This window comes from Dermacentor andersoni, chromosome 2, assembly GCF_023375885.2.
Source record: "Dermacentor andersoni chromosome 2, qqDerAnde1_hic_scaffold, whole genome shotgun sequence".
Lineage (NCBI taxonomy): Eukaryota > Metazoa > Arthropoda > Arachnida > Ixodida > Ixodidae > Dermacentor > Dermacentor andersoni.
The window spans coordinates 94,703,554-94,725,237 of NC_092815.1; the positions used below are offsets into that span (position 1 = coordinate 94,703,554).

General features: G+C 41.7%; 1 protein-coding gene, 1 long non-coding RNA gene and 1 pseudogene across 2 annotated transcripts in view; 2 read left to right on the forward strand and 1 right to left on the reverse strand.

The window, feature by feature from the left end:
- Positions 1–21,684, forward strand: part of LOC126541601 (furin-like) — a 73,242-nt gene that overhangs the window by 10,820 nt on the left and 40,738 nt on the right. Inside the window, exons 4-12 of the mRNA XM_050188432.3 lie at positions 2,553–2,687; positions 3,372–3,442; positions 4,563–4,651; positions 7,506–7,678; positions 8,666–8,881; positions 16,264–16,394; positions 16,555–16,661; positions 16,824–16,941; positions 17,688–17,895. Coding sequence (XP_050044389.1) covers positions 2,553–2,687; positions 3,372–3,442; positions 4,563–4,651; positions 7,506–7,678; positions 8,666–8,881; positions 16,264–16,394; positions 16,555–16,661; positions 16,824–16,941; positions 17,688–17,895 — 1,248 coding nt within the window. The remainder of the gene's footprint in view (positions 1–2,552; positions 2,688–3,371; positions 3,443–4,562; positions 4,652–7,505; positions 7,679–8,665; positions 8,882–16,263; positions 16,395–16,554; positions 16,662–16,823; positions 16,942–17,687; positions 17,896–21,684) is intronic.
- On the forward strand, positions 5,408–6,177 carry LOC140216087 (protein GVQW3-like; annotated as a pseudogene).
- LOC140216124 (uncharacterized) lies at positions 10,089–13,734 on the reverse strand. Its single transcript, XR_011892797.1, has 2 exons — positions 10,233–13,734; positions 10,089–10,201 (listed from the first exon to the last, which is right to left on the reverse strand). It is a non-coding gene; the product is annotated as an uncharacterized lncRNA (long non-coding RNA).

Below are 21,684 nucleotides of genomic sequence, written 5' to 3' on the forward strand. Positions count from 1 at the left end.
TTCTCTTGTTAAATAAAATGAAAGAAGAAATTACAAATCTTATAACATATATAATTAATTGCTTGCTTGTTTCCTCTATTATTACTTTTAATAAATTTAGCTTAAAAGAAATGCAGGGAACTACTTGTCAATGGAGGTGTCAGGGCATGAGTACTTGTTGCGGGAGACATATGGTTGGCATCATCATTTTCACTCTCCAACATGATATAAAGCGAGACACTTAAACAAATTATTCCTAGAAAATAATTGAGCAGCATTCAAGATCTCATCCTAAAGAGTACCTCAGGTTAATGTTTCTGTTTTCCAACTCGCATGTATTGGGAAACAGTGTAAATGGTTTCTCTTTATTAGTACTTTTTTTATAGCTAGCTTCTTCCTTGTCATCATTTATTCTGCCATGGCATAAGAACTACACGATTTTAATCATTACGGCCGTCCACTGTCAACATGCCCAAAGAGAACAGTACTTTCTGTCACTGCCTTAGGAGCTTAGAAAGACGACTGGTGTAGAAGTCTTGTAATGTCTGCAGAAAAAAAGTGAGAACGCTGCATGCGGAGCTCTTGAAGAAAGAATGAGCGCTGCCATAGTGATGATAGCAGTTTGTCCTCGTGGAGCATATGCTTTGTCTCATATATAGTTTTGCTTCCATTGCGATACACATGATGACTGCGTGGAAGAAAGGCAAGGTCAGCAGCTGTTGCCGCAGTCCTTGTAGGCACTGTTTTGGAAAGATTGGCAGGCCTTTGTCATGTTGTTGCGCGATCTGTATCGTCTTTTTCAGGGGTCCTTTTTTTGTGCATTGTTTATTATTTATACTTTTTTGTCAGACGTTTATACTAGCAGGTGAAGTAATAGTCAAACATGTGTCTCATTCTTTTTTTTTTTCTTTTGGTGGGGTGAAGGGGGGCTGGGCTTAGATTTAGCCATGGGGCCTTGTCAGTACATTATAAAAGATGTATTTTTAACGTTCATGCTTTCTTTAATTGACCTTTAAGCTGTGAAACATGCACAGGTACCCAAAGCATTGTATGCTGGCATTGCATGATCACACCAAGAACGACTTGGTAAAAACTGGTGTCCACACCAGTACACATGCGCTAAATATTACGTCAATGCTAAATCATAGGAACCTAACTATTGGCGTCGTCAAAAAATACATCTTTATGGTGTACAGTAATGGCTGAAAAGAAACTATTCAAATAAATTAGTGAATAGCATGACCTGGATTTTTATCATTCAAATAAAAACTGTACATTTTGTTGCATGATGATGCTAATGTTAATTGTGTTGCCATCTTGTACTCGTGAAGCTTTACCATCTGTGTCTTCCGATGTGTGATAATGTGTAAGTGCCTATGACTAGGCTTTTCTCACAATGAGCACTTTGTGAAAAACACTCGTGCTGCTGATGTGTTGCCATGTTAGCAGGCTGATAAAGGCCGTCTGTTATCTTCCAGCGGTGGGAATTTGACCCGTGGAGCTTATCCTTAGCAGCAGTCCTCCTTCTGCAAGATGCTGGCTTTCCGTTCTTGGAAAGTCTTGCCAGTGACTTATTCTGAGCATATTATCAATCTGCATGTTGAGGTGTATATATACCAAAGTGTGCAGATGCATTAGTCGGTAAATAAACTAGCTTGTGGGATAATTGCTGCATACCGAGAAAGAAGAAATGGGCAGGAAGAATAACAATTGTTAAATTTATAAACCAACAAAAGTGTGTTTTATGGTTGCTGTACTTTAGTTTGTAGAGTGCATTTGCATGAATATTTTAGGACTTTCAACATTCAGGCAAAGCTGCCAATGTGTGAGGTCAGATTGTTCAGTGCAATAGGTCTTTTTTCTTTTCCCACTCAGACGATTGGAGGTTGTCGAAAATTTCTAGCAATGAAGCTTGGGTACATGAGGCGTGCTTGTATTCATAGCTACCGGTTATGTACTGTTACTTGTTGTGCTGCTAGCTGTCAGAGGAACAAGCAGTTTTCAGTCACAAGCCATGATATGAGGGGCTTGTTGAGAAAATGTGGCTTGCAACATGGGAGTGGAGAGCTTAAGTAAAGGATCATTGCTGTTTAACATATAGTTTCTGGCTGAGCTCTTAGCTAGTTGTTGCACCTCTTGTACAGTGTTAATATGAGAGAAGAAACACATTTCGGTGTTTAAGCACATATTTGTGCAGAAGTATGAGCTCAGACCTGATTTTCTGGCAATGGCTAAGTAGTTTAGTTGAAGACTCTGCCCTTCAGTATTCTTGGTTTCAACTGAGAATCATGGCCACAGGGCAGGCTGCTGAGGCTCGTTTGTATGACTTAATTATTTTGTGTATTTAAAGCACACACAAAGAAAGACATGGACATCACTAGGTGTGCTCATCCATTTCTTAATTTCTTTGTGTACACTTTCTAGGCATTATTGAAAAAGGCAAATTGACTCTTCAGTGCAGCAACAACAGGTGCTCCCTTTCATTCTGACTGTGCCCCCCCCTGGGAGCGTGGACAGTTTCTGGACTTATGCGTGTTCAACTGTCGTGCCACGTCTGTCTCTGTTTTTGTCAGAATGGTGGAGCGATCGGAGGCCACGACATGAATGTTGCACCAGCTTGGGAACGAGGTTACACAGGGAAAGGCGTCGTGGTGACCATACTAGATGATGGAATCCAAACCAACCACCCAGACTTGGTTCAGAATTATGTGAGTCCATTGGGCAACTGCAGCTTTCTTTCCAAGTTTATGGAATTTCATGTGGTGTTCAACAGCACCTTTCTTTTCCTTTAATATTTACTGTGCATTTAAGTTGGCAGTTTAAATTTCTTACATTTGATGGCAATCAGGCAAACTAGTAACAAATCTCTGTGGATATTTTATTTTACTTTGATTCAAGTGGCACTTAGCTATATTAGTTCAATGGGCACAGGGCCATTTCTTTTATATTATTGTGGTTTTACTAGGCCAGTATCAACAGACCTTAAATAAAGAAGTATCTATTTCTTGGTTTCTGAACTTGTAAACATGTGGGACACTGACATGGTTTCTTTAGGAATGCTCGAAGTTTTGTAGATCTAGAATGTTTAGTGTTAATTAATGTTAATGTAGATTCTGTTTAGTTTAATATGGTACTTCTCACATTGCTACCAACCTTTACGCTACATAATGATCGAGTCATGAAAGGTACTGAAGTTGGCAGATATCCTCACTTTCTTTCGTGCAGGTTATTAACACTTTTCTGGCAATTATTATTTTGTCAGCAAGTATTTAGTGTGGAAAAGCTTGCTGGCAAATTCTGTTTGTCTTCACTGAAAACAATTTCCTCTTCCTTGTGTTGCAACACTTGCTGAATTTAGTTACGAAACTTCTTACCATTTCACTTCCTTCCAGGATCCTTATGCGAGCACAGACATCAATGACCATGATGATGATCCCATGCCTCAAGATAACAATGACAACAAGTAAGATTGGTTGTTCTTGGCAATCCTTTGCATTGTTTTAGCTTAGCACTTAGTACAGAAGCTTCTGTACAAACTCACTCCAAGGCAGAAATATTTATCCATAAATGGCAGTTGCTGTAATCCCTTTCTGCATCACGAACGTACCGGTATTTATTTCATGTTTCTGTCTTGCCGTGTTCCCTTTGACATTCCTTTTGTCTGATGATAGGAATGTGAGGACGGCATCATTTTTCATTTCTGCACAACCAAAAATAAACCTTTGTGCTCATTTTATCTGAGAAAACAACCTGACACTGAAAGGGTTAAAGAAAAGACATAACAAGATTTACTGGGCAAGTGAGCATGTATACTACTGTGAGGCCTGTATAAATCTTTTGTTTGAAATGGCTAACTGTGATGGCACAACAAGGGATGCTCCACATCCACCGCCAAGGTTTGTGAGTGGTGGCACTGGCTAACACTCCCAGGGTTAGTTCTAGTACTAAAACATAAATACCCAAGAAAGTGTATGGGAAAACAGCGCCGCAGTAGCTCAACTGGTAAAGCAGCGCATGCGTAATGCAAAGACATGGAATCGTTCCCCACCTGCGGCAAGTTGTTTTTTCATCCACTTTAATTTCCATTAATTTATCATTTCTTTAATTGAATTAGTAAGTACAAGTAATTTCCCCTATGTTTTTCTTGGTGTCATTGTTTGTTGGCTTCTTATGATATAGCTGTGATGAAGTCACAAAACTTACTCAGAAGTGTGACACTTAATGTACAGCTATAAACACTGATGATGACAATGCATATTGAGAATAGTGCATGGTGTAAACACTGGTGCAGTAACAAATCTGTTATAGTGACAGCTCCCATAGTACTTTCCACATTTAAGCAAGTACCCTGCACTAAGTTTACATATTGGGAGTGCACAAATAAAAATATAAAAAAAGGTTTTAAGTTGCAGCTAGTCACCAGTAAATTATAATTTATGTGATAGTCTTGTAATTTTTAACTACATTATCATTTTGTGTTTTAGTGAAAAGCATTTGTGCATATTTGAATCGTTGTGCTCTGTTGTTAGTGTGTGGCATTTCTGAGCACAATTGTGATGTTTCAAACTATCTCATCTTACTAGGCATGGGACACGGTGTGCAGGAGAAGTGGCAGCAACGGCCCTTAATGAGTACTGCGGAGTTGGGGTTGCCTACAATGCCAGCATCGGAGGTAAGTTCCTAGTCAAGTTTGCATTCTCACTTGCTGCCATTGACCTAATCACAGAAATAACAGGGTGGCAATGGAAAAGCAGGTAGCAAAGGGGCCTTAAAATGCTCACTACCAGTCACTGGTGATTCTTCAGAAAAACATTAAGCACAAGCTCTCATAGCTTCTTTCAGGTGGACATTGTCATCACTATCAGTGTACCAATTGCTGAGATACTTGTATATTCTTGAACCTCTCCTCCCCACCCAACCACCTACTCATTCACTCAGTTCTCAGAATGAGATTTTAAAAATATTTGTGCACCAACATAAGCATCATTAACAGTTAAATTCCAGCTGTCAAAATTTTAGCCAATGTTTGTGAATTCATTGTAAAATGTTATGTCACAAACAGCAGGCTGGAATCACAGGAATCACGCAACAGTTTGTTATTGGATACGAATAACAGTATGCTGAGCAGTCATGTATTTGCTTACCCTGCCATCATTTCTTATTGCACTTGAAATGACCCTAGGCTGTTATATGTTGAGTTTTTTCAATAGAAAGCAACATTGTCTTCCTAAACTTTGTAATGTTGTTCTCCTTGTTGCTTTTAATCTAAATCCTTATCCTCCCCAAGGCTGTGCCTAGCTTTAAGAAGAAAAATTATGCACTTGAGCCAAGATGTTTGCTTCACAGTTTCCGATCCTAACCAAAGTGCTCACCGGTATCAAATGTTCTGTTAGAAAAGTATCCGACCTTTTTTTTCTTTTTTCGAGCACCTGATGTATATGAAACAAGTGCACTTGCATCAGCCGACCTTGAACCTTCGTGTGCATGCACGAATGTTTTCCCGCCTGCCGCGATAGCGTCAGTCACTGGGACGCAGCATTTGTGTGAGGTAGTGCGCAGTGCTCTCGTCGGTTTTTTATTGCAAGGAAAATGGCCGAGCAACTGGAGCAGCCCTACTGCGTCAAATTTTGCCAGAAACTGGGCGACAGCCAAGTGGAAACCATTCGGAAGATCCAAACGGCTTTCAGTGACAATGCTATGAGCAGCACATAGATTAAGGAGTGGTACAACTGGTGTAAAGGCGGCCGCACATCGGTAGAGAGCGAGCCACGCTCCGGTCAGCCATCAACATGCCAAAATGACCAGGTCATTGCCGAGGTGAACGCCGTGGTGATGCGGGACTGTCGTGTGACTGTCCGAGAAATTGCAGAAGAGGCGGGCATCAGCACTTTTTCTGCACATTCCATTATGACCGAAGATTTGGCCATGAAGACAGTTGCGGCGAAATTCGTACCGAAGCTGCACACGGTGGAGCAAAAGCAACTTCGTGTTGAAGACTCGCAGGACATGCTGGATTCCACAAACAGTGGCCCCGACTTCATGAACACCATAATCACTGGTGACGAGTCTTGGGTGTATGGGTACGACCCGGAAACCAAATCCCAGTCGTCACAGTGGAAGCATTCCACATCACCAAGACCAAAGAAGGCCGGCCAAGTGCACAGCAACGTCAAAAGTGATGCTGACTGCTTTCTTTGACTCCCGTGGTGTGGTACACCACGAGTATGCACCACAGGGTCAAACAATTGCCAAAGAGTACACAGGGATGTCCTCCGTCGCCTACGTGATGCTGTGCGGCCCAAGAGACCGGAGTTGTGGTCAACAGGAAATTGCTGCATCCATCACGACAATGCTCCTGCACATTCCTTGCACTTGATTCAGACTTTTTGGGTGAAAAAGCAGACTCCTGTAGCTAAACAGGCTCCTTACTCTCCTGATATGGCCCTCTGCAACTTCTGGCTGTTTCTCAAAATCAAGAGGCCATTGAAAGGAGTGCAATTTCGGACAAGAGAGGACAATATGGCTGCAGGGAGAGCTGAGCTAAACTCCATTCCTAAAGAGGCCTTCTCGGAATGCTTCCAACAATGGCAGCACCGCTGGGAGAAGTGTGTGGAGTCCCAAGGAGACTACTTTGAGGGTGATTGGGTTTCCAACGCTCCAGTTATGCCAGTTTTTTTTTTCTTTGGCCAAAGCTCGGATACTTTTCTGACAGACCTCATAGTTGAGCAGCTTCAGTGAGATATGGCACGTGATGCTTTGCCAGTCACGCTGTCGAGTTGCGATATGAAGCAAGGAGTTAATGAAGCCGATAGTTCAACATCAGATATCAGATGCAGTTGCCATTAAGGTAGCTATAATTAGTGTGCATACTGTGGCATATACAGGAATTCAGTAATATTCCGGTTACTTAGTGTTTTGCTGGCACAGACCTCAACTACTTAGATTAGTCGAATTGGTCCCATTTTTAAATGTTGGCACTACTACTGTTTTCCTTTATTTAAAACTTGTCATGTGCAATGGCAGTTTATGACTAGGTTTGGAAACATTATTATTTTGCATTTAGCTCCATTTGTTGCTGTAGCACAAGCAAATCCAGTATACTAATGTTCCAAAGGGCCAATATGAAGTGCAAATATCTGCATTAATGCTATGCTTGAATACTGTAGTGTAGTCAATATTTGATCCACTCGTAGCTGTGCTTATGTCTTGACTTTTATTTGGCACACAGATTTAGTAAATATTGTCAGCTGTGTTGATGTCTGTCTTCTGGTGTAGCCATTCTTTTCCTTATTTGCCACAATATTGATTTCTCTGAGTGGACTCACTTGTGCCTATTTTCATCACCATGGCTGACACATAAATAAAAGTTGATGTCTGCACCCATCTCCTGTTCTTTTAATTAGTTGCATGTTGTTGACGCGATTATTTCAGCCATTGACTTATAATTTCCAAATAACTTACTGAATTAGACTATCTCCAGTATGCCTCTGTGCTTTGAACACATTCATGTGGTCAATCTTGCACAGGGGTGCGTATGCTGGACGGCACAGTGACCGATGAAGTGGAAGCCCGTGCCCTCAGCTTGAATCCAAACCACATCGACATCTACAGTGCTTCGTGGGGCCCCGAAGATGACGGCAAAACTGTTGATGGCCCAGGAAAACTAGCCAAGCAGGCTTTCTTTCAAGGCATTGCCAAGGTGTGTTGAGAAACCTGCCAGGAAAAAATTGCATTTTCACCCAAAAGTATGAAGCAGTGTGAGTGATGACTAGCACAGTAGTAGACAGAGGCGTCTACGCTTAGGTTTATTGGAGCAAACTGTCTGGCATAAGGACATGTACTTGGTATTTGCCACGACAGAGGGTGATAGAACAGCCAACAGTCAGGCTCTTATAGAGCTCTTATCGGCAAATGATTGACATATGTTAACAAATGTGCAAAAGTGTCATTACATTTGTATATTCTCTTTAAAATGTCTCACTGCTTCCGATTGCACTAGTAGGACACTTTGAGATATGAAATCTGCCTTAAAAAGAACATTAATGCTTAAGTAAGTGCAATTGCACTTGCTGTGTTGCAATTCATGATCAGTGATTTACATGTAGTATTTCAAAGAGCCCTTAAACTTCTAGTGTTGCTGCTTTATCAACTGGATCTTACACAGTTATGAAGAGAAACATTCTGTCAGTAAAATTACATTCTGCAAAATTTTTGAATGCGCTTATGTGTGTGGTTGCTGATACTACAGCTATAAATTGCTTTTTTTTTTCTTTGCTTCATTGCTTACAATCCACATTCTTATGTTCATGATGCATTTGCTCCTAAATGTATCAATTTCAAACATTCTGGGGTCTTCCATTCAAAACCACAAACATTATGGCTATGAGGCCCGCCGTAGTGGGGTACTCTGGATTAATTTTATCCATGTGGGGTTCTTTAACTTGTAACTAAATCCAAGTACATGAGCATTTTCTTTTTTTTTGCATTTCACCTAACTGAAATTGGCCATTGCGGCTGGGATTTAACCTGCGACATCGAGCTCAGCTGTACAATGCCATAGCCACTGGGCTGCCATGGTTGTTAGTGTATTAATGTAAACGAACAAGCAAGCAAGCAAGCAAACAAAGGATCAAACAAAGCCTTAGTTATATGTTACTTAAAAGCCTACTTTCTCTGTATGTTTCAGGGTCGCCGTGGTCTGGGTTCAATCTTTGTCTGGGCTTCTGGTAATGGCGGACGATTCAATGACAACTGCAATTGCGATGGCTACACCAACTCCATCTACACACTGTCCATCAGTAGTGCCACCCAACATGGCTCCAAGCCTTGGTACCTTGAGATGTGCTCCTCCACTCTTGCCACTACTTATAGCAGTGGTTCACCAGGCAAGGATGCCAATGTGGTGAGTCAGACAGCCAAGAAAGGAGCAGTACGTGTCATGCAGCCTTTGCAATCTGTTTGCAGTGATATAACTCACAAATTTTAATAGCTGGAGCTTGTTAGAGTGTTTTTGTTATACTCATTAAACTAAGCCACATAAATAAACTTAAGCCAGTTGTAATCCCCCTTTTCGCCAGTACAGCTTCCACTGAAAACAATACAGTACATATAACGGCACTGACCTTCATCGACAGAGAGGGTGAGAATGAGCACTTGTCGAGCAGTGAAGTGAGGTGAATGTAAATTGCGCAGCAATGTAGTTTCAACAACGCAGTCCTTTCCTCACAGAAGATATATGATTGCTGATTCCAGCATTTCAAGAAATTTGACGCTGTTATTGTACACAATTGCATAAGAAGTTAATGCCACAGTCTCGTATACTTTCTCGTGACACCACACACACCTGCTTTTTGGACTGTGGCAGCTGCATGCGAGATCCTTGTGAATCTGTGCACTTAAGCATATTTCAGCTTGACAAACAATCGCCAGTGGCATTTCGGTAGAAGGCACTGCGACTCCCATCAGGCTTTTTCGTGAGAAGGTGTACAGTTGAAACTTTGTAGTAAGGAATAAGAGAAGTCCTCTAACAGAGTTTAGGCACAACACTTCTAACGTTTAAAAAACAAATCGCATTTATTAGCAATGAACCAGCCTGCTTACTCTGCTGCAAGAGGTACCCCAACCATCCTAATGTATGGGTGTGCTCGCTGCTAACTACCAGGCTGCAAGTAATCATTTGTCGCCCCTACACTGCTGTTAAATAGCTTCCCAGCATTATCTACCGATGTCCTGCCTCTAAACAACTCTTCCTCTGCTGATTAAGAGAGCATGCAAATTTGTTGTGCTTAAATGCAATTTTGCACCGTATTTCCCTCCCCTTGCACTATGCATTTTCCACGGGGCACTTCACTAGCAGCAATTCTCAGCAGCTTCTATTAGTTCAAAAATAAGGCAACTCTCCTCTTTGAGTACAGATTAAGTTTCACTACCAGATACTTTTTTTTTTCTTTTTTGCTTGTTAAAGCACTTGGTGTGATTTGCAGGGTGGCTTTGGAGTACGTAAAGTCAAACTTTCAAAAACATGAAATAATATAAGAAATGATCATGGCAGTGAAGATTCTAATGTGTACTATTTGCATAATCTTGAATAATTGTTTAATATATATTCAGTAAATCACACGACTCTAAATGACTCTAATAGGTAATTGTTCTGTCTTGATTTCTGTCAGGTCTTGATTCCCTTAACTTGTACGGTGAACAGCATTTATGAGTCCCCTTTCCCCTGACTGCTGGACATGTTTAGAAAATCCCACCTGACTGTGAGAAGGACCCCGGGTACTCTGGGAAAACATTGAGAGAATGCCACTGCCGATGTATGACGTCCTGCGAACTAGACAATGTGAAGGGGTTCTCCTACAACTTGAAGAAGCATGCAGCTTGCACAGCGTGCACAGCCATGAGCTGTGGTATAGTGCGCGAAATGAGCTCGAGAGAAAACCACAGGTGTCCGTCAGGGCCCAGTTCAAAAATCTGTTTGCTTGCATGATGCAGCCGCAGCATAGTGGTTAGAATGCTTGGCTTGAAAACGCATATTCGTTGGTTCTGTCTCAGGTTGGATGTCTTTCTTCTTATCAAGTCTTGCTGTGCTTGAATTGAAGTGTAGTGGGCAAATTAATAAACAGAATAGGCCCATTCCCAGGCTTATAAGTACTGTTCACAGTAAAACAGTACATTTGTGTAGGATGCTCTGAAAATGTATGTGGAAGTCATGAGTATAATTCACCAGTCCTTCCTGTGTGGAACAGCATTCGTTTAGCATGTGGCACTACTGTTTCTTCATGTGTCTTGACACTCGCCTCATATTGCCAATAGACATTTGACCGTAGATTTCTCAGATATGTTGTTAAAGGAAACTTAAGCTGCTGCTGCTTTCTGAGTGAACTAAAATCACCGTAGGGCCCAAAAATATTGTCGCCAAACTCATGGTGACATTCTATTCATAATTAAACTGCAGTTGACTCTCATTACAACGGACCCTGATAATCTGACAAAAAACGTCCCTTGTATCTGAAGTCAGTAATATCCGAAACGCCTCACATCCGAAACTATTGTCGCGATCGATGTCTAACAACTTTATTGCAGAGTGAGCGACAAACTTCAAAAAAAAAAAAAAAAAATGAAATAAATTGCAGTTTCGCTTGAAAGGCGAAGCATCGATTGCGATAGCAAATTAAGCAAGATAAGCACTTCAATGCGAACTAAACGTCGAAAGCACAGCGCATACGAAGCTAGCGGCACTGGGCACACTTTGTCCACATCGCAGATCACTTTCAAGATAAACTAGCAGCCACTGAAGAAGAGCCCTCCTCTTTCTCGCCTTGCTCTAACCCGCTCCCCCTCCATGCCTCTCACGCGAAAGAAGACTGCACGTTTCCAGGTGCACCTTTCTTCCTTGCACGCTCGATATTGAGCCTTCGTCTTAGGCTGACCCTCGCAAGTCAGTTGCCAGCCCATGTCAACACGGCAAAAATATGTTTTATACGCCCGATCATGAAAAAAATTGCCGCTAATTTCGTCCGCTGTAGCCGATAGTCCGATGTAGCACAATCCGTTAAAAGTGAACTTTGTTCCATTCATGAAATAGGTAGGACAAACTAAAGCTGAAATATGCTCCTTTATAGCTGAAAGTCTGTTGTATGCAGGTCTGTTGTGACGAGCATAGACTGTATTTAAAGACCCTTAGTTTCTCTGTAAAACATCTAAATTTAATGACTTACTAATTTTGTGTGGTACACTTTAATGAAAGATACAGCTATTTGAAGTAAATTTACATGCAAGACTTGCCTACATGTAAATGGTAAATCTAGAGCCATGGTAAATGGAAGAGTGAAATGTGTTTGCATGTGCAGGAACTGACCATCATCTAATGTACTTACCATTTCTGTGCCCCGTGCTTGCACTTGACACATCTCTCTGGCCATCTTATGTTTGACAGAATAACACAGGCAACCCTAATGCTAACTTGTAACACTGGACTTGCTATCAGCCACAATTTCCTTCAACTATACATCACAATCACCAATGCCCTTTGGTGCCCTTACGAAGTACAGTAAGTTACATTATATTCCATGCTCTAAAATTGACTGACAGCATGCTTATGGTGCTGGTAGTACCTCTGGGTTTGGGTGCTGCATGGTGGAATTGGTGGCAGCAGTTTGATACGGTTTTGTCCTTTCCGGTATGTATGTCCAATTTTTGAATGTTGCGCAACAGTTTTGCCATACTGGGGCTGGAACACTAAAGAGAAATGCTAACGGGACACTAGATGGTAACATATACAGTCAACATTAATGCCCACAATGTCTGATAACGGTTTTTCCCCGATTATAACGCGCGCCTCCTCCCCCTCCCCTCCAAAAAAAAAAAACAATTAAGCAGTAACTGCTTTCGCGGCCTTTGTTTGCTTTGCCGCATAACACTAGTATATTGCGGCGAAGTTGACTTCAGGAAATCGGCCGCCACTCTTCAACGCATATCAAATCTTTGCCCATATTTCTTGCTAAAAAATCAGGCGCGTGTTATATTTCCAATTTGTTTAAGAGCTTTAATGTTATCACTACGTTAATATTCTACTTTGGACTCATAGAAAGTGCGCATTCAAGGGCATGTTAGAATCAAATACTGCCAAGTAAATCAGCGGTGTTTTCACGTTTCTTATGCATCTTTTTTAGTTTGACCTGCCAGATAAGTCGATCAGTTTCGTCGGTCCCACCAAGGTCGAATTAACAGAACTCGACTGTATTCAACCTATAATGCTGAATTGCTGTTCTAAAACAGTGCAACATACATTTGTTTTGTTTTGGGATATGACTTAGTTTTAAAGAGAATCAAGACTGGTGAGGACAAAGAATTCTTGTGCAGTAGAACTCGCCTGCAATGAATACTCTTGTGTAGCTCATGTAGCTTAGTCATGCAGCTAGGGCAGGAGGCAAGCTCCGATTCCAGCCACTGCTGATGGTTCTATAAACGCGTCCTTAACTCGTGGTGCATGTAAGTCATAATGACAGTGAGTGTGAATTAATAACACAAAATTATGACGTACACTTAAACAATACTTATTGCTAACAGTGAAAAGTACTAAGTGCTCGGTAGGGCTACATTCGCTCCGTAAATGATAATAGTGAAGGTGTCGGCTCGCTTCTCTTCGTACATGGGAATCAGAAACACACACAGAAAGGACACCACACATCTTTTAATAGTACCAGTAGAGGGATCTGAAGAGGCAGCACTGATAAATACATCTTGAATAAATCCTACAAAATTTATCTAAGTGCATTTTACATCACGCGGAAATGCAACCTAATTACCCTGGTTATCATCACTGGCACTGGTTAACTACAATTTACTAATTATATACAGGGCATGTTAGGTCATGGGAGCTGGTAATAAATTTTATGGTGGCTGCACAATCCCAGCCTTTGCTTGTTGTTCTCACCTACAAAGGCTCTGCTCTTAATTAAGTGTTGCTTCCGACATCTTGTAGCACTAATCTGTTATATTCATTTAACTAAGTTAGCCTTTAGTGTCCTTTTGAGTTAACTAGACAGGTTGATTAAACTCTGAGAATTGAAAATTGCATCAGTCTTGCCATGAGCACAGGCATTATAGGCCAGGAAGGATGCGCAAATGGAACACGGAAGGAGGAGTCACCAGATTGAAATTTCTGTATCGGTGCACATTTGGCAGCATCTGCTGGATGTTTGTCAAGTCGCTCATGCCTTTTCCGATTAAGAAATGAGCATATCTCACTTCGAAATAGACAATTTCACCATGCCAACATTTCTGGACTTTTCTGCCCAAAAAGAACTTGTATCTGCAAAAATGCAGTGAAATCTTTGACATTGCAGTGATGTCATTGGCACCTTGGTGTGGCCATGAAACTTAAGATTGTCTTCTCAGCTATCAATTAGCCTTTTCAACCGAGCATGAATGGGATTCAGAACAATTGTGTGTTAGATTAAACTGATTTAGTGTTTCTCTTTAGTGCTCCTTGAAAAAGCACTTTTTTTGTTAGTACTATATTCATTTAATAAAAGAAATTGCAGCAGAACCCATCTCCTGATGACTCCATGACAATGCGATTAGCATTCAAGCAATGTAGAAATGCACTCTATTGCTGAAGTCATCGTAATTTAATATCTGTAGTGGTCATTGTGAGACTTCCGTTGTTTCGGCTACATGTGACATATGGTGTCTCTGGTATGTGGCCACTTTACTATGGCACTCACTTGCCAAGGTCATCCATAAGCATGACAGCATGGTGATGAGTGTATGATAGCAACGCAGTGGCGACAGTGTAACAACGAAGAAGGCATGACATCAATGGAATGACAAAGGAGTTATGACGACGACGTCGGGACGATAATGAGATTATTATTCTAGAATGTTGACAATGGTATAATGACGACAGCATGAGGAGAATGGGATGATGACGATGATGTGACACTCATGCCATGGCAACAATGGTATGATGACAACCGGATGACAAAGCTCAACTGACGGTGATGGTACGACCACAACAGTGGATGCATGACAGTGCTTGTTTCACAACGGCTCAATGACAATGATTGCAATTGCAATTGAATGGTGTCAGCATAATTATGATAGAATGAAGACAAAGGAATGACATCGATGGAATGATGAAAACGGTATGAAAACAATGAGATGACAGTTACAAAGTGATGGTAATGGTAAAGCAACAGTGCGGCAATGATGGCATGACGAAAATGATATGACAATGGCTTTTTGACAATAACTTGACAAGAGTCTGATCATGACTATGGAGCAACCACGACAGCATCATGATGACGGTATGACAACAAATGCATGACGATGACCCTACGACGATGATGGCTTGACAACGGTGTAAGGACAAAAATGAGTGGGGATGAGTGTATTTTGATGATGGCGTGATGACGAACTGCATCACAAAGGCTGTATGATGATGACGGCATGACGAAATTCAAATGACGAAGCTGGATTAATGATGATAGAACGACCACGACGGCCTCAAGATAACAGTATGACAACTAATGTATGACGATGATGGTGTGAGTCAGATTAAGATGATACAATGAGCATGATGGCATCATGACCACAAGCACCTACCTAGTGGCCCATACTATTAGGCAACTTGGGCTGCTGAGTTGGCATAGAAGGACGAAAGTCAGATGGCAAAACTGAAATGACGACAATGGGACGACCACGATGGCATCACCCCATGAACACATAACTAGTGGTCCCAGCTGGCATGGGCCACTGGGTCAGCATAAGCTGCTAGATAGATAAATAAAATAAATAAATAAATAAATAAATAAACACGCACAGACAGACGGACGGACAGACAAATAAAACTCAAAATGCCTGAAATAGCCAAAGAATGCAAATCGCATTAAAATGCACAAAACTACCAAATTAATGTGATATTTCAGCAATTTGCAAGCGTTCTGTTCTATTTTGTGTGTGTTCTGCTGTTTCTTTAGCAGTGATGTATAACAGTGCTGATGTGTGTTTAAGTGTCAACTTCCTTTTTATTTGATACTATAATTTTGCTCTACTTCTACAAGTGTATGTAATATTAAATTTGCCTTTTGAATTAGAGTTTCTTCTATTCCACATGTCATTGGCTTTATTTTGTTCACTCCATAATTATTTACATAGGACTTATAAACTTTAGCGATTATTAGGAGGTCAAGCATTGGTAATAGTCCAATTGATACAGCAATAATGTACGCATGATTTTTTTTGCTTGTGGCAGGCTTCACAGATGTGAACCTGGCTTTGCGATGAGTAGTGTCATATTTTTTCCACACACTAATTTTCAGAATTTCAAAAAAAGAAAGAATCAACAAAAGTCATAGCTGTACATGAATTTCACCTTGCAGTGAGGTTTCACTGCAATGCGGAGGCTTGCTGCAAAGCGATATTGCACTTCAACAAGGAGAAGCAGTGAGAGCTGTAGTAACTGAATACACAAAAATGATATTGTTCTTGCTTTGTGCAGATGATTGCACAGGGCTATTTATATAAATACCAGAGCAATGTCATGTGTGCTTAATTGCACAAGTTGTACACAAATATTTTTTTTCTCAATTTTCTAAGGGTTGTTATTGAGGGTGCCAGCTATATGCAAGGGCATGTTACTCACGACATTTTGATGACACATCACAGTCTGGCTTGTCTCCATTTTGGCCTTTAAGCTTGTGTAAGAAGAAATAGAGAAGCTGTGCCTTAAGGCATGCATTCAAGCTCTACTGAAGACATTGTTAACTCTATTTTTCTTAGGTGACGGTTGACATGGACCTCTCGTTTCGGCTTAAACCTAATACTGACACATTATGCACCCAAGCACATACAGGAACATCAGCATCTGCTCCATTGGCAGCTGGAATCTGTGCACTCGCCTTGGAAGCCAAGTAAGCTTCGAAATCCCACATTATGTTGGGGCCCCTTTTTCTTACAGTGTCAACGTGAAGCATGATCTTTTCATGTGCGCCATAATATTGTTTCATGTTCTGATTGGTCGTCAGACTTCCTAAATTTAACTCTTATTATCTTCTTTTTGTACTCATGCAGCCCGAAGCTCACCTGGCGTGACATGCAGCACCTTGTTGTAATGACATCTCGGCCTGAGCCACTGCTGGGAGAGGAGGGCTGGACAACTAATGGGGTCGGCCGTAGAGGCTAGTATCACTTTCCTCAAATAGATAAGGTTACCTAATGAGTTGTAACCAATAATGGGAGCACTCTTGGAATAAGATGCATTACATTTACCAGGCACCAAGGTTCCAACCTTCAGCAGCCCATTACATTTTTTTTTTGTTACATTTATCTAATCTTTACAGTCAGCCACAAATTTGGTTATGGCCTGATGGACGCAGATGCCATGACAGCTCTGGCAGAACAGTGGACCACTGCTCCACCACAACATGTTTGCCGGTCTGACACGGAAGATGCTGGATGGTATGTGCTTGTTGCCCATTATGACAGTGTACCTGATCAGGTGTTTCTTTAAAGATTACAATCTAATACATATGCCTTATGAGAATACAAAATTTAAAATAAACTGTGTTCATATGCATGCATGCATGCATGCACATGAGCACAAGGATGTGACAAAGATGCACGCATTTTTTTTGTCACTGCAAAATTTTATCTTTAAGGCTTTTAAATTTTATCTTTAATCATCTTTCGTCAAAACTTGTCCAGTGGCCAAGAATCTGTAATGACCATTTAGGGAATGTTTCCTTCGACGTATCTTCTAGGAATGTTGTTAACAATGAGGTTACAGCCTGGAAGTTTTCCTTCTATTTTGCCTTCCAGTATTCTCAGTTCTTGCCAAGCTCATGGTATTACACATGTTGGCTACAAATGCCACTGTACTGGGCTTCATTACTTTGTGTTGCTAAGTGGTGGCAGAAATATTTTGCTTAGCACAAGGTCACGGGTTTAATTTCCAGCTACTGCAGGCATAGTTTAAGTGCAAAAACACCCAGATACTGTCATTTTGTTGCGCATTAAAGGACCTTTGGAGATCAAAACTAACCCAAGCTCTCTACCTGCAGCTGCTCTAGGATATGAAACTCCACCAATAATCAAATAAGTAGATGGTGAGGGTCTTGTGATGAGGCTGTCGCAGATCATTGTCGCTTTTAGCAACCTGACTTCGATGGACTTGTCATTTCATTTTTGTTTCTTATATCATCTAGGACCATTCCGAACCGTCAAGGAGAACGGCTGGAGGTGCAAATGAATGCCAGTGGCTGTTGGGGTCGGCGCGACTCGGTACGCTTTTTGGAACATGTCCAAGTGGTGCTGTCGCTTCAGTTCCTGCCCCGTGGAAATCTTCGCATCACTCTCGTCTCTCCCCTGGGCACCCACTCTCATGTCCTGCTTCCTCGGTCTTACGATGCCAAGGTTAGCACCAGTACCTTTCCTTTTCAGTTTGGGGACTTTCTTGTAATTAATGTGTCAAAGTCCTAACAAGTGGTTGTGACAGTGCTGAAAAGAATAACAAGGCAGAAGTGAAAAGGCACGTCTTAAGGATGAATGCCTACCTCATTTTCTTACATTAGCAACAAACTACTGCTGCAGTATAGGTGTTGAATCTTCTGGCTAAGCGTAATGCCAGAGAATGAACTTGATCCTTGCTTTTTAATACGAAGCATTCTTTGGCTCACCTCAGGTACTTTGTGGTAGGTAGGTAGGTTCCTCTTTCACCTTGTTTTATTAAAATTAAATTAATGAAATTCATTGTCCAATGGTGTGACCATTGGACCATTGGATCGTTGGCTCTAACCATTTGGCCACAATGGCGCGCAGGCTTCTCTTGTGCCAATGCCAACTAGCTCTTTCAAACCAGTGGTGCTTGTTTAATGTCACATAGCACGATCTAGAGTACACGTACGTGCACTAGTTTCCCTTCGGCCACAGACTTCCCACTCTCTTTTCCTTGTGTCACGAATGGGAATGCGTCAGTTTCTTCCATTCTTGCTTCGTGGCAGATAACACTTTGAAACAGTGTTGCTAGACTGCCCTGCCTTTGGGATCATTTCACATTGTTCAATCCTTTTCTCGTAGCGGAACGCTACGAAAGACGCTGTGCAACATTGTACTCCTTTGAGATTGGCCCAGGTCGTAATGAAACAGGTTGTAATGTTTCTTTGAAAAACTGTCGTAATGGTGTCGACGTCATGCTATCGTCGTCATCACAGTTGTCCTGCTTCTCTCGTTGCACACAAGCTCGCATCAAACACAACTGAGGACGAAGTGAGGTGTGTCGTCCTGTCAGCTGTGTTTGGGACGGGAACAAGCAGCTGTTTGTTCCCATCCCAAACACAGCTGCTTGCTTTACCCAAGCACGTTGATGCATCTGTGTAAAGTAATCACGTGGACCATCACGTTTGTTCACATGCGGTGCGGTAAGAAAAGACTCGAAGGCGGTAATGGAACGGGTTGCGCAGGCGGACATATAATTCACACTGTCCTCTTACGCATGAACAAGTAATATTCTCTAGCACAGATTATCTTCTAGCGTATGAAGTCTTACGACGTGGCACACTTCGGAGTTCAGTCACTCACCCAATAACGCGCAGAGTCCGGGCATTGCGGCATATGCCCCCCCCTCCGATGGTTGCTCACATGTGGTAGGAACTTTCATTGACATGCCATATGCGTCGGAGGTGGCTTGGGTAGGCCATGGCGGGGACGCGGTGACAGCCGTTTGGTTGGTGGCTCAAGATTTCGATGCTGGAACTGCGAGAGCACCAGACTCCCGAGCACACAGAAACTCCAAGATCTCGGGACTCGGCCAGGCACGGGACACGGGCAGGACCTCGGTTCGGTGGCTCGCAACCCGTCCGAGGCTGCCCAGCAGTACACCCTGGTAGCCCTCTCAGGACTCCTTCCATGAACCTCGCTCGGCCCTCGTGCGATCAGCCTTCTTGGCCGCAGCTGCCCGTTCGCTCGTGTCTTCCTGTTTCTTTTTCTTCTGCCACCAACCCTTGTGCTCTCTTATTTCCCGCGTTGGGCCATATGTGTAGTTGCCATCGTGGTCATCTTTCACCACAATCTGCTAACTTTTTGAAAAGTCCCTAACAGTGCTGGATAGTCAGCTACCTGCAAAATACTTTGCATAACATCTTTTCCTACAGTGCATAGGATTTGAATAATTTCTTTTTCTAATCCCGAGCAAGTCTCCTTTCTTTTAATGAAGTTTATTCTCTCTCTCTCTGTCTCTTGTTTTTCTGTAAACATTTATCACAAAACGTATGAAGGGAAATGCAATTCAATGTGCTAAAACGTTGCATTTCATTTCCAAGACATTGTGTATTTAGCCCTTTATGGTTACATAGCCAGAATTTTATACTGCCACTTGTGCTGCACGTAAGGTGAAAAGTTAAGCGATACTTTAAATTCGTGATTTGGTTTCATTACTAGTTTTTCAGCATAAATATAACTCTGGTGCTCTGAGCTGAGGCAGGCTGATTTATTTATGTCTGCCGCATATTATAGGCCTGACACACCGGAGCACAGGATCTTTTTCTAAGAGAGTGCTTGAATCATTTTGTGTATTACAGGGCGGGTACTCACTTCATACTCTTTATAGTCGAACCCACTTATAATAATACCAGTTTTTAACAATATGTTGTATACAACAATGAGATGCTGTAGCACAATGAATTTTTGTATAAAACAAAAAAGAAATGGTAAAATAAGCTGTTTACTACCATGTTTCCATGCTGCGTTATTGGTATAACAATTAAATCTGGCTACTGTATGTCTGTGCCAAAATACGAGGAATGCAAAACCCTGAAAAACAAAAAAAAGCAAGCCATTGCAACTGCAGAAACTACTTTCACAGAAACTATGCCACAGCCAGACATGGCTCAACACAGAACAGCGCATACATAATATTGTGAGTCGTCGATCTCGTACATATAGCCATCAGCACAAATGCCACAAATGTCCAGGTGCTGTTCTGTTCTCTACAGATTTACACGGCGAAACAACAAATGCTGCTTAAACATCCTCACTGGAACAGATATGCGCATTCAAATGCATAACTGATTTCTATAACTATTTCTCCTGTTTTAACCTTCTGAGGGTCAATTTTCTTTTGCCAAGTGTGGCCCCTCAGGATTGAATTTTATTATCGCAGATGTAAAATCTTCAGACTGACCTATCTTTAAGAAAAATTACAGAAATTTCTTTAATATGATCATAAATTGACAAAAAAATTTTTCGTGTACAAACATGCTTTGTTTATTCATGAAACCAGATGAGCTTCCATAAATAGCTGTCAGAATAGAGAAGTAGATACACTGCAATCTGATTCGGCACATGGGCAGCCTGCATTGGAGAAAGCGCCATTCAACTCACTTGCAGCAGAGCAACCAGTGTGCACGCCTGTAGCATAATCTGACTGTGTATGTGAGTGCAGGGAAGAAAACACCATGGTTGTGCACCCATCAGAAGAACCAACGAGTCGGAAAACGCTACCGTAAATAGACGGTTTTGACCATTTGGGACTTTTTCGTGGCGGCGTTTGTTTATGGCATTGACCCTCAAAAGGGTAAAGCAAGTAGGCTTGTTTGTCCGCATTTGTATTCGGAGTTTCTCTGCTGAGGGCAACATCTCTTATGCAACCGAGTTGTGGGGCGTGTTCATCAGCAAACACCAACCAGCTCTTTGAGAGGCACATGCTATTGTGCGGGATCCTTGTGGCATCTGAAGGTTTGGATGCTGCGATCGGTCGTGGCGCTGTGTTGCATTTGTCTGCCACCTGAGCTGGCGGTTACGGGTTGCGTTCGTCGCCAAAGTTTGTTGCACCTCCTTTGTCAAAATTTGCCATTTTGTCTTGCTGGCTCATTACAGCGTCACTTATACCAACTCTCACAGTGCATGGGATCTTCATAATCTTAAAGGGAATGGTCACGGGAGTATCTGGAGTATATCTTTTTGCATTCTTGTCCACGCACTTGAAATGTGGTCTTCCATGGGTAACACACTTTACAGTGCCGTATACAGTAGGCTCCCTTTAAAATGAACTCAAAGGGACCGTGAAAATTTGTTCGTCTTATCAGAAGAATAATTGGCAACATGACCAAGTGCATCCAAATATCTTACTTCAAAATGGTAAATCAAGTAAACTTAAAATGGGGGGAAAATGACAGAAAAAGCTTTTATTTAGCTGAACTTGATAGA